The sequence below is a fragment of the Cyprinus carpio genome, chromosome B10, assembly GCF_018340385.1.
Source record: "Cyprinus carpio isolate SPL01 chromosome B10, ASM1834038v1, whole genome shotgun sequence".
NCBI lineage: Eukaryota > Metazoa > Chordata > Actinopteri > Cypriniformes > Cyprinidae > Cyprinus > Cyprinus carpio.
The window spans coordinates 13182822-13195493 of record NC_056606.1 but is presented as its reverse complement, the minus strand read 5'-3'; the positions used below and the strand labels follow the sequence as shown (position 1 = coordinate 13195493).

The window sequence follows — 12672 nt, the reverse complement described above, 5'->3', positions numbered from 1 at the left end:
TTATCTTACCTTTGCCGATTGCTTCCTCAGCTGCCTTACAAAGACTATTACTTATTTTATTATTTAGTTCTTCAATCTCCTCTACAGATTCTTCAATTACTGTCAACAAATACTCACTACGTTCCTTAAATTTATCCCAGTCAGCTTATTTGAATTTCCATCCAGGCATAATTTCCTCTACATTCACATCCGAATCAGTTCCTATTTTGCAAATTATTGGAAAATGATTGTGTTCTGGTGTTAAAACCATAGATATGTATAGATGCCCCATTCGACGGATCCTGGCACGTAGATGCTGCCGCCATCTTGGAACGGTCAACGTCTCGTGCTGCATATATGAGAGTTGGCAGCTCTGCTATCCACCTTTTTTCTGAATGTGGAAGTCTCGTCCGACTCATATTGGAACGATGCTTTACATTTCCGGTCTTTGGTGTTTCCAGTCAAATTAACACATTTTCAGAGCTTAGAATTTAAAAGGAAGTAAAATTTCTAAAACTAAATAACTAATAATAGAAATAACAAATTATTACATATACTCTCACCAATATTAATCATTCACATATCTATAAGGACTAATAAAAGTATTCTAGAATGAGCTAAGTATTGCACGAGCCATCCAGAATATTAAACAATCACCTTGGTCTAATAACCAAGACTGAACAGTTTGTGAATATGAGATCCATACACCGGCCGGTACAAGACTCAAAGTGTTATAGGAATAAGATTAATGAGATTCAATACGATTAAAGGGCGAAATAAAATCAAATGTCTGAATAATAATAATAATAAAATTTAGAGATGAACAAACAACTGACTGGCATTTCAGCCTTAAATTTGAGTTCGTAATAAAATGATTGCCAGATTAGATAATAAAATGGAGTCAGATTATAGTTTAATTTGAATTAAATAACTCTGAACACTGAAAAGACCAAACATGCAAGAAACCTTCAGCCACCATTGGATACCTTCCTTGGGCCAAGTGAGTGGGAGAAAGCAACTATTCATATTTCTTTATAAATATGTAATATTAAAAATAATCAGCTGTAATTTGCCAATAAAATAAAAATTGAAAAATAAACCACCAATGCTGTGTGTATACTTAATGATTAATGAATGATTTAGGCTCAAGGCTAGCCTCTCTCATTTTCTCACACAGTCAAAAGCACCAATTGTAATAATAGGATATTGGCAAAACAGATTTGGTAAAGGCTCCAGTGTGTATTCACGAGTTCACACTTACATATAATAAACAGGTTATGGATATTTGGCTTGCTGTCCAAGGGGAGGGCTCCGAGCTCAGAATTTTGGCCCGAACCCAGAGATGTGGATGAACAGCATTCAAGTCATTAATGTGCCCCTGTGACCCAGTGTTTTGTATTACTGGGCTAAATTCAAATGTTGCTTGGCAAATGTAAACAGGCTACAGTTAGGGACATTCACACAGAATGCATTTTTGAGTTTAAAGGGTAGTTGGATTAAAAAAATAAAAACCTAAACACAACGCAATGCAACACAATGATGCAATATGATGACTGAGCAAAAATAAACAAATAAATATTCCTCAAAAACCGATGCATCACATTTGATATTTTAGCATGGTTTTTCTGATAAAACCAGTCCAGAAAGTGGTCATTTTGAAATATTACTTAAAATCTAAAAGTTATTCTTATCCTTAATTTATAAAAATCAGAAAAGATTTCACAGCAAAAAGACACGTGTACCACAACCCTATAGGGAGATGTTTTTAGAATTACTAAGGCCTTTTACTCGTTTAAAATAATAAAATTAAACAAAATTAAATAAAAAAAATATATATACAACAGAAAGCTTGTACGACATTGTGTGCAACAGGTTTTTCAGCTGGCAACAATATCTCATTTGATTTTTTAACTACCTACATTTAATAATGTCAGAGTTCAAGAACACAAAGCAGGTGGGAATATCTCACGTTTACCCGTGAGAGCATGTGTCTCCTAACCCTCTGGTACAGCCTGAAGTTCATAATAAAAAGAGCTCTAGAAATGGCTCATAACATTACTTAAATCTCGATATGTTATTATTAGTTAATATTTCTAGAAAATTACTGAGGTTGACTGCACAGTACATGCTGTGAATGTGGTGTTCACATCTGATTAAAACCATATGGACAGGTTGCCCAACTGACTCCACATTCCTTGGTGGAGAATAAGCAAACAGAACCCCCGGAAGGTGTGTGTCTGTTATCTGGTTCCCAAATATGATGCATTCCAGACAGTGTTGCAAGGCCCTCAGTGGTAGTTATACAGAGCCCATGCCAATTTATTTAATATCAACAATATATACTTCACTATATGAAATTTTTCTTCAGGCCCAGATGTAAATTTCTGACCTGTGCAATTGATATTTCTCATTCTTTCGAAAGAATCCTGTTTGGTTAAAAAACTATAGGAACATTCTCCAAGAAGACAAGTGATGATATGGGTGAAGCAAATCTTGAGCAAGACAACCACTGCTTTGTGAGGCTTCTGTTGTTAGGGCTTAGAGTATTACGCTTGCGAGATAAATTCTCCCCTCTTCCATGCTTCCACTCTCTGTGTACAACCAGATAACGTTCCCATGGAAACTTGCAGCATCGAACCAATCAGCAATCAACACACTCCCTCCGACCTGCTCCCCTTGTGATATGCAAACAATTATTACCTTCAGCAGGACAAATAAGAGTATGTGAGGTGGGACGTTTCCATGTCCTCGTCTCACTGTCTGCAGTTTTCAGCCCAAGGACAGGAGGTCTATAAGAGTGATGTTTTCCATTGTGTGGGATTAATGCCGTGTGCAGAGTCAAATCCCACACACAAAAGCAGAGATGGGCTTTGAAAATACCCAACAGCACACATCACTGACTCTGGGAGTTAAACACAGCTCAGAGGAAATGAATTTCCCTTACATTAACACAATTACATTACAGTCTAATGTGCTTTTGATGGCTTGAGCATGCCATCTCTGAAATTACTAACGTTACATATTCACAGCACAATTATTCCACCCAGAATTGCCTTAATGAAAAACATACTGACATCCAGCAGTTAATCACTTGCTCTGTACTACATAAGTTATGGCATGCTGGGGTCTGTGATTGGTTACAAATGATCAATAATTAGGACTGCAACAATAATTAGGACATTATGAACTCCCAATTATTGCTATAGACATCAGTATCATTGGAACTAATTATTGACCACCATTCATGTTATTTATGTTACTGATCGTTGCCTGAGAAATTAAATGGATATTACTTAAAGGTAGCTTGAAGTCCTTAATTGTGGGACAGCAAAAAATAAACAATAAAAAAATTTAAAAATAACAAAAATATAATCAATCTCATACATAATATATAATAACAGTATTGTCCTGAGAACCCATGTCGGCAACATTGCACAGGATGAAATGTAGAAGAAACCTTAAAATAAATATTTTAATATAACCACATCAATCTGCGGTTGAAAATTGTCATCATTTTAAATATTCCAGATGCATATAACCTAACCCTAACTATAAATATACATATATATATATATATTTTTCTATAATGTGGACTGAGTGTATTTAGCTTAAAAATTACAAAAAATAAAGTGGTCCATATAACTTGATCACCAAGTCTTCCAAAGCAATACATTTATGACAGAAAAAGGCTTAATTTTAAGCATCATGTGCTTAAAATCATCTCCACCATAGTTCTCAAATCTTATAAATAAATATCAGTGTTTTGCAAGAAAGTACTACTTGATATTTCTTTGTAATTATGAAATGTACTAGCAATTTCTGAGTGGAAATTGTTTCTACAACATTTTCTTATTCATTGTGTGCCTTATCTGAATTTAGAATTCAGATTTGGGTTTATTTTGGGTGAACTAACTAACCCTTTACAGTTACACTCTAGAACACAATTATAGAACACAAATAACTTTATGCAACCTTAACAAATGTATTACTCACTTGTTGATTTATTTAAACCCACATAAGAGTCGTTTAAAAGCCAATTATTTGACCCTCAGTCTAATCAAAGCAATTTGTCACCCATTTCTACACTTTGATTTACCTGTCTAAAACCAGCACAATGGCTGAGCTTGCAGTACAAATTAGTTATTTGCAATGACTCGGCTGACTGACTCGGGCAGCATGTTTTATGAAGCACCCTCAAGGGCACCACTCCACATGCACAGAGTTTTTCACGCGCACACAAACCACCATCGCTTCAGGTTCTGTTGCTCTTGGTCAGCGAGCCGACGGTGCTTTTGCGAGTCATTGATTAATTGCGGTCATTAGTGAATAGCTTCACCTGGAGTTAGAGGTGGAAATCAACGGGAGATTAAAATTAATCACTCTGAAAAGCGATAGTACCGCCAGTAGCCTGCGGAGAGCAGGATGAAGATGAGGGAATGAGTGAATATCTCAGTGAGTGTGTATCTCATTTTTATTCAAAAATACATCACAAAAGCACACAAAAATAAAATGAGGATTTTACATTATGTGCAAACCAAACAAATAGGAAGAAAAAAAGTTAATATTAGTACAGTTTTTGAAGAAAACATCTACAGTTAATAATCATTGGTTGTCTCTTATTAGTAAGGAAAGTATCTATCTCTTTAAATGGCACTGTACAGAGATCCGGCCTAACCTCTACTGTAAGGAAATACCAAATGGGCCCCATCCAAACAGAAAACAGATGATTTGGTTCAAGATTGTCAATTCGGACAACTAGGAGTAAAGGTTTGCTGATCAAAGATCAGATTTCCATGTTTACACTGGCATTAGTCTCCGTGTTTAAACAAGCTGAACTGATCCTGTAACAGTAACTCTATTCTTACAGACTTAATAAATAAAAGCCATGGAAAATCACAAGTGCGTGTGCTTTTAGGTAATGACAACATATGCATAATAAATGTTAATAATACCTTATCCAGATGGTGTATGATTAGCCTGATTATGCTCTTGTCCTTCATCAAATTCACAGCCCAAGCGGCAGCATATAACAGCCGTAAAGACTAACGCAATCAAACATTACAGGAAATATATTTACACATTCAACAGGAACCCTGGTCAAAAGACAAGCAGATTGTGAAAAGACTGCTATTTGTGTACAAGAGACACACAAGACAGACAGACAGCATATAGTTGTCAGCACACACAATACCCTTTCATGAGACCAAATCCAGCATTTATGAGAAAAACAACAACATTTAATTATACATCTATTAATATATAGAGTAATATTAGTTGCACAGAAACTGGCAACAAATCATGCAATGTTAAAATCTGCATTACTCATCCTTAATCAAAATATACCTTAAATGATGATTGTTTTGTAATTGTTCATGTGTTATTTACCTTATACTGCTGACATGCCACCAGCGACACCAGTTCATTACACCCAAAGTTAAAAAAGGCACAGAGTGAACATTAGGGTGACCCTGTGGGATAAAATCTACAGTAACCCAAACAATAAGAAAGACCGTTTCCTCAAGACTGGTGACACTCACTGTGCTGAATATGGTGACTTAAGAGTGTTAAGACTAATCCTAATCAATACACTATTCATAAACATTCAAGTCTTTTCAAAATCTATAGACAATCTTTCATTAAGTTGACCTCCTTTAATTGGTTTAAATTATTGTATTGTCAACAAGTCCTTCAGTAAAATGTCCTTCATCTAATAAATCAACTACAAACTAACATCAAATTGACAGTCATCTTTAAAGTGGGATGAGTTGAGCCAGGCCAAATGCAGGTTTAGGATTAGCATCTCTGAGACATCTGTGATCAGCTTTTCTGGCCTGGTGGGGGCAGAGGAGTGGTGGTGACTGGTGCCGTTGGCCTTCAAACTTGCCAAAGTCTGATTGCTCAGTGAACCATATTTTACCACCCAGCTTGAGCATCTTTTGAAATAAACCCTTTAATCTTATTTATTTTGATGACTACCACTATGCTACAGGTTTGGGGGAAGTGGAGGTTTGGGTGTCACAAGCCAATCAAAGCATAGGCAAACAACTAATCAGTGACTTGAACACTAATCACACTGACATGTACCGATGGGAGTTTACAACTGCCAAATGGTCCACAAAAATCAAAGCAGGCTAAGAATCACAGTATTAGCTCATTGTCAGATAAATCAATTTCATGTTCATATATACACATTGCATGTAAATAATTTTCAATCCGAACAAATGTTTTTATATTTTTTAAAATCAATCTCATCCAGAAACCAAAGCAAACCAACTTATTGAAGAGATAACAAGTGTCATAGATAAATGGTTTAAAGTTGCCTGAAAATGTTTCAAACTGATAAAAAGCAAAAAGATTAACAAATAGCTTGGGAGTTTTCATCTAAAGCCAAGAACTATGGTTTGTTCTTCATACATTTCATTTAGTTCAATGGGTTTCATTTCATCTCTGGAGAACACTTAATAGGCAAAAAATTCAAGTGCCTTATATTAGATAGGGCCTTCTATTTTTAAAAAGAAAAAAAGAAAAAAAGAACATCATGCATTGCATTATTTACAAAACAGGAGGAGGTGAATCAATCACCTTTCCGCATCCTACTGAATAAAGTTTTTTGTTAATGTTTGTTGAAGTTCTGTGAGTCAAATTGTATTATCAGAGATGGTAGAGGAGTTCGACTCTCTGCAGAAACCTTAATTTGCTCCTTCACAAATTCCGCTAGAACAATGAATAGAATAGGGACAGTCTAAATTGTGTGGAGAATGATCCCAGTTCAGATTTACACAATGGATCCATCCCTGTTCTGGGCAGGGACCATGACAGGGATGGCCCCCATGCGGCTGAGGTTGGGGCCGGCCATTCTGCTGGGTGGGGGAATAGGGGCGTGACTAGGGGGCCTCTCGTACTCTTCAGAGGGTATCTTGTCATACTGGGGCTTGGTGTACTCGTGCAGGTTGGAGGGAGACATGGAGCCCAGAGAGGAGCGCTGGCTGCCCACGCTGGTGAAACTGCGTGCGGTGGAAACACGACTCTTTGGAGGGGGAACATCCTCTCTGTGGGAGGGAGGGAAAATAGTAATCAAATCAAAACCAGTGAGGGAACCCATCAGATTTCTTTCTGCACTTAAAAAAACATGGTAGAAAGATTTTTTACATTTTACAACTAACTGCAAATTGTCACGAAATGGTCAAATTGCAAACATTTTCATAGGTAATATACTCTATTATACTGTATTATTACTCTTTTCCTTTTTGCTTGTTTGTTTTGCTCGTTGGTTAGCTCACATAACTTTGTTGGTTGCACCATATGACTGATTTGGCAGACTAAATTTATGCAGTTTTGTTAATACACTACTGTTCAAAAGTTTGGGGTTGTTAAGATTTTTTTTAACATTTCTGAAAAGTCTTGTATGTTCACCAAGGTTGCATTTATTTGATCAAAAACAGTAAAAATTTAAATATTGTGAAATATTGCTGCAACTTAAAATAACAGTTCTCTATTTAATTATTTTAAAATGTATGTTTTTTTTTCTTCTTTTTTTTTGGATGAACCGTTAAAAAGAACAGTATTTGTTAGAACATTTTTTTTTTCTAACAATGTAGCAGTACTTACTAAATTTGATGCATCCTTGCTGAATAACTTTTAATTTCTTAAAAAATAAAAATAAAAAAACTGATCCCAAAAAAGCAAACTGCCATGTTTATTAAAAAAAGACTATGCCAAGCTAATAAATAAATAAAAGCAACATAACTAGGCAATTTTCAAACCAAAAAACAAGATAAATATCACTTAAATACAACCATTTTTTGTTGAGTTTGAAAGCATGCTTCATTAGAAAGTCAAAACCTCTTCACTGTGTACAGGTCAATTCAAACTAAACATCTCCCTCTGCACCACAATCAAACTCATACACACTCAATAATGCTAACAATGAATCAACAATTAAACCCAACACACCAAAATTTGGTTTGTTTTTGGTGCTTTGCCACTAAGGCCTCATACTGTCTGAATAAGGCTATGGATGGATTTCCAGTGTAGCCCATCAGGCCTGCTCTTCCCCCATCCCCCAAATTAACAAGTATTCAGCAGCAATAATCCATTACGGCACAGAACACAGCAAACGAGAGCGAGACAGCGGGGTCTCCTCTGAGAGAAGCTGGCTTATTTGGATAATCCCCTTTTGTCATGGCCTATGTGAGGCAGCGCATGGCACCCAGACAGAGTGTCCAGCGCTGTGGTCCAAGGGGGGCCTAATACAGGGCCTGACCCACAGCCTGCCCCTTCACAGAGAGGAATGCCATTTCAATAGGTCGGGGGAGCGAGAGAGGGAGGCACTGACAGAGCAGGAATCGACTGAACAAACAAACGCACAGAACTGATTACACCAGCCTTTCATTTGAGACAAAAGGGGGAAGAGGAGAAGAGTGACGCCATCTCTGCCCATTAGCTTTGTTTGGTCATCAGTGTGCGTAGGGCAGGCCTGTGATTGAATGAAGAGGCTGAGTGAATCATACAGTCATAGGGACAGTGACGTACCAAATGGCATCTGGGCCAAGAGCTCCCTTTCTCTTTCATTCTTGTTCCTTTCGTTATTAGGCTGAAGACCAAGACCATGTCATTTGGGAGAAGCAGGTGTTCTTATAATTCAGTGTGTTTCTGGGTGAATTACACTAACAGGTGTTTTTCTCAAGAACTCCTTATGTATATGATTAATTGGTGTCTTCTTGAAAAAGGTTCACATAGACATGCCTGTGGATTACGTTCAAGTGTGTGTGTAGTACCTGATCTCATAGGCAATCTCCTTCTCGTACTTCTTCTTGTTGCGGGCACGGCAGCAGCAGAAGAGGAGGAGGGCGAGAAGAATGAGAACCAGCAGAATGCAGATTACTACACCTGCGATGACACCAGCTGTGTTTGGGGCTGCAAAGGGCCAGAGAAAAAGAGACTTTGAGATAAACAAGTTTAGAGTCTAAGACATTACCCATAAGCTCATTCATCACATCACTGAAATCAGACAATGAGTGAAAGACAAAGATCCACCACCTTGGATGTTAACTGAAATTCAGACTTTGCTATTTTAATCTTAAAAGAGGAATAGGCAGGCCTATGAAGACTCACGCTGTGTGATGTTGACCTCCACCAAACACTCTTCTGTTCCAATACGGTTTTTAGCAATGCATTTGTATGTTCCTGAAGCTGCCTCAGTCGCGTTCCTCAGACTCATGGTGCCCCCGACTGGATCTGTGCACAGCAGCAGACAAATTCTTAATTTTAACTGAGGCATCTTTACAAAATTGTAAAACAAAAAAATTTAATAAAAATTCAAGGTACATGAGTCCAAGGAATTTACCCAGCACTGCTAGGGGCGGCAGCAGTTTATTGCCTGTGGTTCTTTCCCAGATGTACTGCAGTGGTTGTGTGCCCTCCACAGAGCTACACCTCAACACCATATCTTTCCCCGCATGAGTCTGACCCTCTGCATAACATCTGGGTTTAGAGGGGCGCACTGTGGAAGAGGAAACAGGAAGATGAGATCATTAGAAAAAAAGAAAAAACTACTAAAAGGGCCAGCAGTTTCATGAATAAATGCTACATTTGAGCGATTCCAATTTGCAGACTTATCAGTCAGCAATATAAATCGTTCCAATCACATGGTGAAACCAATTCATTGTCCGTGAATAACATTTTAATAGTATTTTTTAATAATCAGTAGTAGTAGTAATAGTAGTAAGAACTAAAAGTATTTAAGTTAACAACAAAAAAAATTATGCATAAAAGATAATAAACACAAAGGCATAAAACTAATTTAAGGTTACAAGATATCATATCAAAGGTTTCTAAACATCTGTACAACGTGTATATTGTCTTGTGCATATAAATCTACACAGTACATATAAGTACAGCAAAGTTTTATGCATGATACCACAAGTTTACGCAATTATCTCAAGAAGGAAAATATTATCATTCCACTCTGACCAGCTAAAAGCTCAAATATCATCTCCTGTCTCGCATATGGTGCATCATGGACATAAAGGACGAGTCCCTGAGGCCCTTCTTTCACACTCGACCCATATTCATTCTAGCTGCATCATAACTAATCACAGCATACGAAGCTATGATCACGGTAATGGATACAGCTGCTGCTATTACAGGTGCTGTCAATCAACTAAATTAAAATCAGAACACAGTGGGTGTCAACATTCTTTGAGATAAAAGAGCGAACAAAAGCAGAAGAAGAGGGTGGGAAAGTGGCTGGGTATTGTAAGACAAACAGCATGTGTTTTCTAAAGAGATATGCATTAAAAACAGCAGGGAAAGTGGGTGAAATCTATGTATATAAGGAAGGAAGAAAGGGAGGGAGGGATAGAGATGTGGAAAGATAGTGAGAGATTGGATGGGGGAGGGTGGAGAACATAGGGAGCTCTGTGTAGAAACCAAAGCCTGCACAAACAGACCCCCTCCTCGCTTGGCAGGAGATGACATGAGAATTCAAAGACAAACAAAACTTCAAATTAAAACCAGGAGGAGACAGATACAGAGCACCATGTAAGGAGGCCAAAGAGACAGAACGAGAGACAGACAGAGTCCACACAAATAAAGAGATAGAGGGCAAGACAGACAGAAGAATGTCAATAGTCTCTTTCAGTGATTCCTCCCAACCTTGGGAAGGGTGTTGGCATTTGAGTCTCCATCGACATCATCGTTTGATAATAGAAGCTGTAAAAACAGATCTCTGGGGCTGTTGGGACAGAGGCTTAGAGACCTGAGGATTAACAGCAGGCAGGACTGAACAGCAATTTAATAGGATGAGGGGTCAGAGCACAGCAGCTTCCTCTGACGGAGAAATTAAATGTGTGGTGATGGACAGGTGGGCGGGAGAAATCAAGGTGTAGACTGACTAATGCACATGCTTAAACCAACCCCCCCACACACACATACACACTAACAATCTGAGTTACTCTGAGAAAAACAGTCTGTTATTATTATTAGTTTTACAGCTTAGCAGTGTGATCAAGGCAAGCATGTCGGTATTCTGAGGTGATCACACTTGAGTGGCCATAAAGGCGAGAAGAAAAACAAGAATGAAAAAGTCAAACTGCCCGATGCAACTACAGACGCATAAAGGCGTGAAAAGAAAAAGGTCAAGCAGTTTTATTTTCTGCTGTCTGGGAAAAGATGAATTTACTTTTTTCACCTTGAATGCTAGATAGTTCACCCTGAGTTAATCTTGAAGAAGCATGTCTTCAGCCTTTGTGAAGTGAGCAGCATTGTTATTATTGTTAGCAAACTATTAAAATAATTTTCAATAACTCAAATGAAGCTAAAATAAAACAAATATTAGATGAAAATTTATTTAAAATGTAAAAAAAAAATGAAATTTGCATTGGCATCTAATTAATTTTAAATAAGTTCTAATAAGTATAAAAACTAAAATAAGTACTAAAATGACAAACTGAAATATAAAAAAAAAATTACAAATTACAAAAGCACAAAATTAATAAAAATATAATTTTTTAATATAATAAAATAAACTGAAAATATAAAAATAAAAACTAATTCAAAATATTAACAAAAACTTTAACAGTATATAATTAATACTAAAATAAAGCAGATGTCAGTAAACCCTTTACACTACATGGCTAAACTGTACCTAAACCTATATAAAGTTGTCTGGTGGAGAACAAATTTGAAGATAAAGAGCTGAAAGTTGCTTGTGCCAACTAAAAGCACTGTGTTTCTCCGTTTCTGCATCACTAGATGCAGAGCAGTGTCTGAGGTGGCAATGTAGCACATATACAGCCCCTTCAAGTGAATGCCCTTGGACTGCTATCTCTGATGGAGACGCGTTTAGTAAGGAACACACGCACGCAGCCAGACAGCATCTGCTCCGAATGCAGGTACAGAGTCCCCGCGGTCATCAGCGATAGGATGTGGGTGGACAATGAAGGGAACAGGCAAAGAGAGAACAGCTGCATTCATCAACTGCTGAGAGTACAACCAATCTGTGTCCTTCAATCTGTCTTACTGTGATCCACCTCCAATCACCAGGTCGGCTCTTGCCAAACAGTCCTTCACTTTAATAAATTAGTGGAGTTTAAGTCCAATTAAGTTTTTTGCCTAACCAATCACTCGTTCATGAACTGACACTGATCAATCAATCAATCAACCAACCACTTTGGCTACTTTGTCTTTGGTCAATACCAGTAAAATACAGTAAAACAGTAATATTGATAAAAAAAATTATTACAATTAAAAAGAACCTCAGAAATCACTAATTTGCTGATTTGATATTATCAATGAAAACAGTTCTGCTAATTCATATTTTTTGTGGAAGCTCCATTATTAAACGTAATAATTTTTAATTGCCCAATAATTTTGATAATCCTAATCATAATAAATAAAATTATCTTTTTGGCTACTTTGGAAAATATTAGCACACCACAGATCACTTGGTGGATGATCCATTTAATACTGGATTTCACCACTATTAAAACCTTTTTCCTGTTCCCTTTTTCTTCTTTTTGTTAATCTCACAGCTATTGTTATTTATGCATCTGCAATGCAAATACACATCTCGGCTGTGTGGTTACTGAGTTTCGGGAGGTGACGTCACTGTCATCATAATGTTTGGGGAGTGCTTCTGATGGCCTTGTTTGGCGTGGATGTTTGCCTAGGGCGGTTCTGTGTTGGCACTAG

General features: G+C 37.2%; 1 protein-coding gene across 2 annotated transcripts in view; it reads right to left on the bottom strand.

Moving 5' to 3' along the window:
- Positions 1 to 4432: 4432 nt before the first annotated feature.
- Positions 4433 to 12672, bottom strand: part of cxadr (CXADR Ig-like cell adhesion molecule) — a 52149-nt gene continuing 43909 nt past the window's right edge. Inside the window, exons 4-7 of one of the 2 annotated variants that reach the window (XM_019111571.2) lie at positions 9326 to 9481; positions 9094 to 9216; positions 8757 to 8895; positions 4433 to 7028 (exon numbers count right to left, since the gene is read on the bottom strand). In XM_019111571.2, the coding sequence (XP_018967116.1) occupies positions 6755 to 7028; positions 8757 to 8895; positions 9094 to 9216; positions 9326 to 9481 (692 nt within the window). In that variant the 3' untranslated portion in view covers positions 4433 to 6754. The remainder of the gene's footprint in view (positions 7029 to 8756; positions 8896 to 9093; positions 9217 to 9325; positions 9482 to 12672) is intronic. The other variant, XM_019111572.2, reaches the window with a different exon arrangement.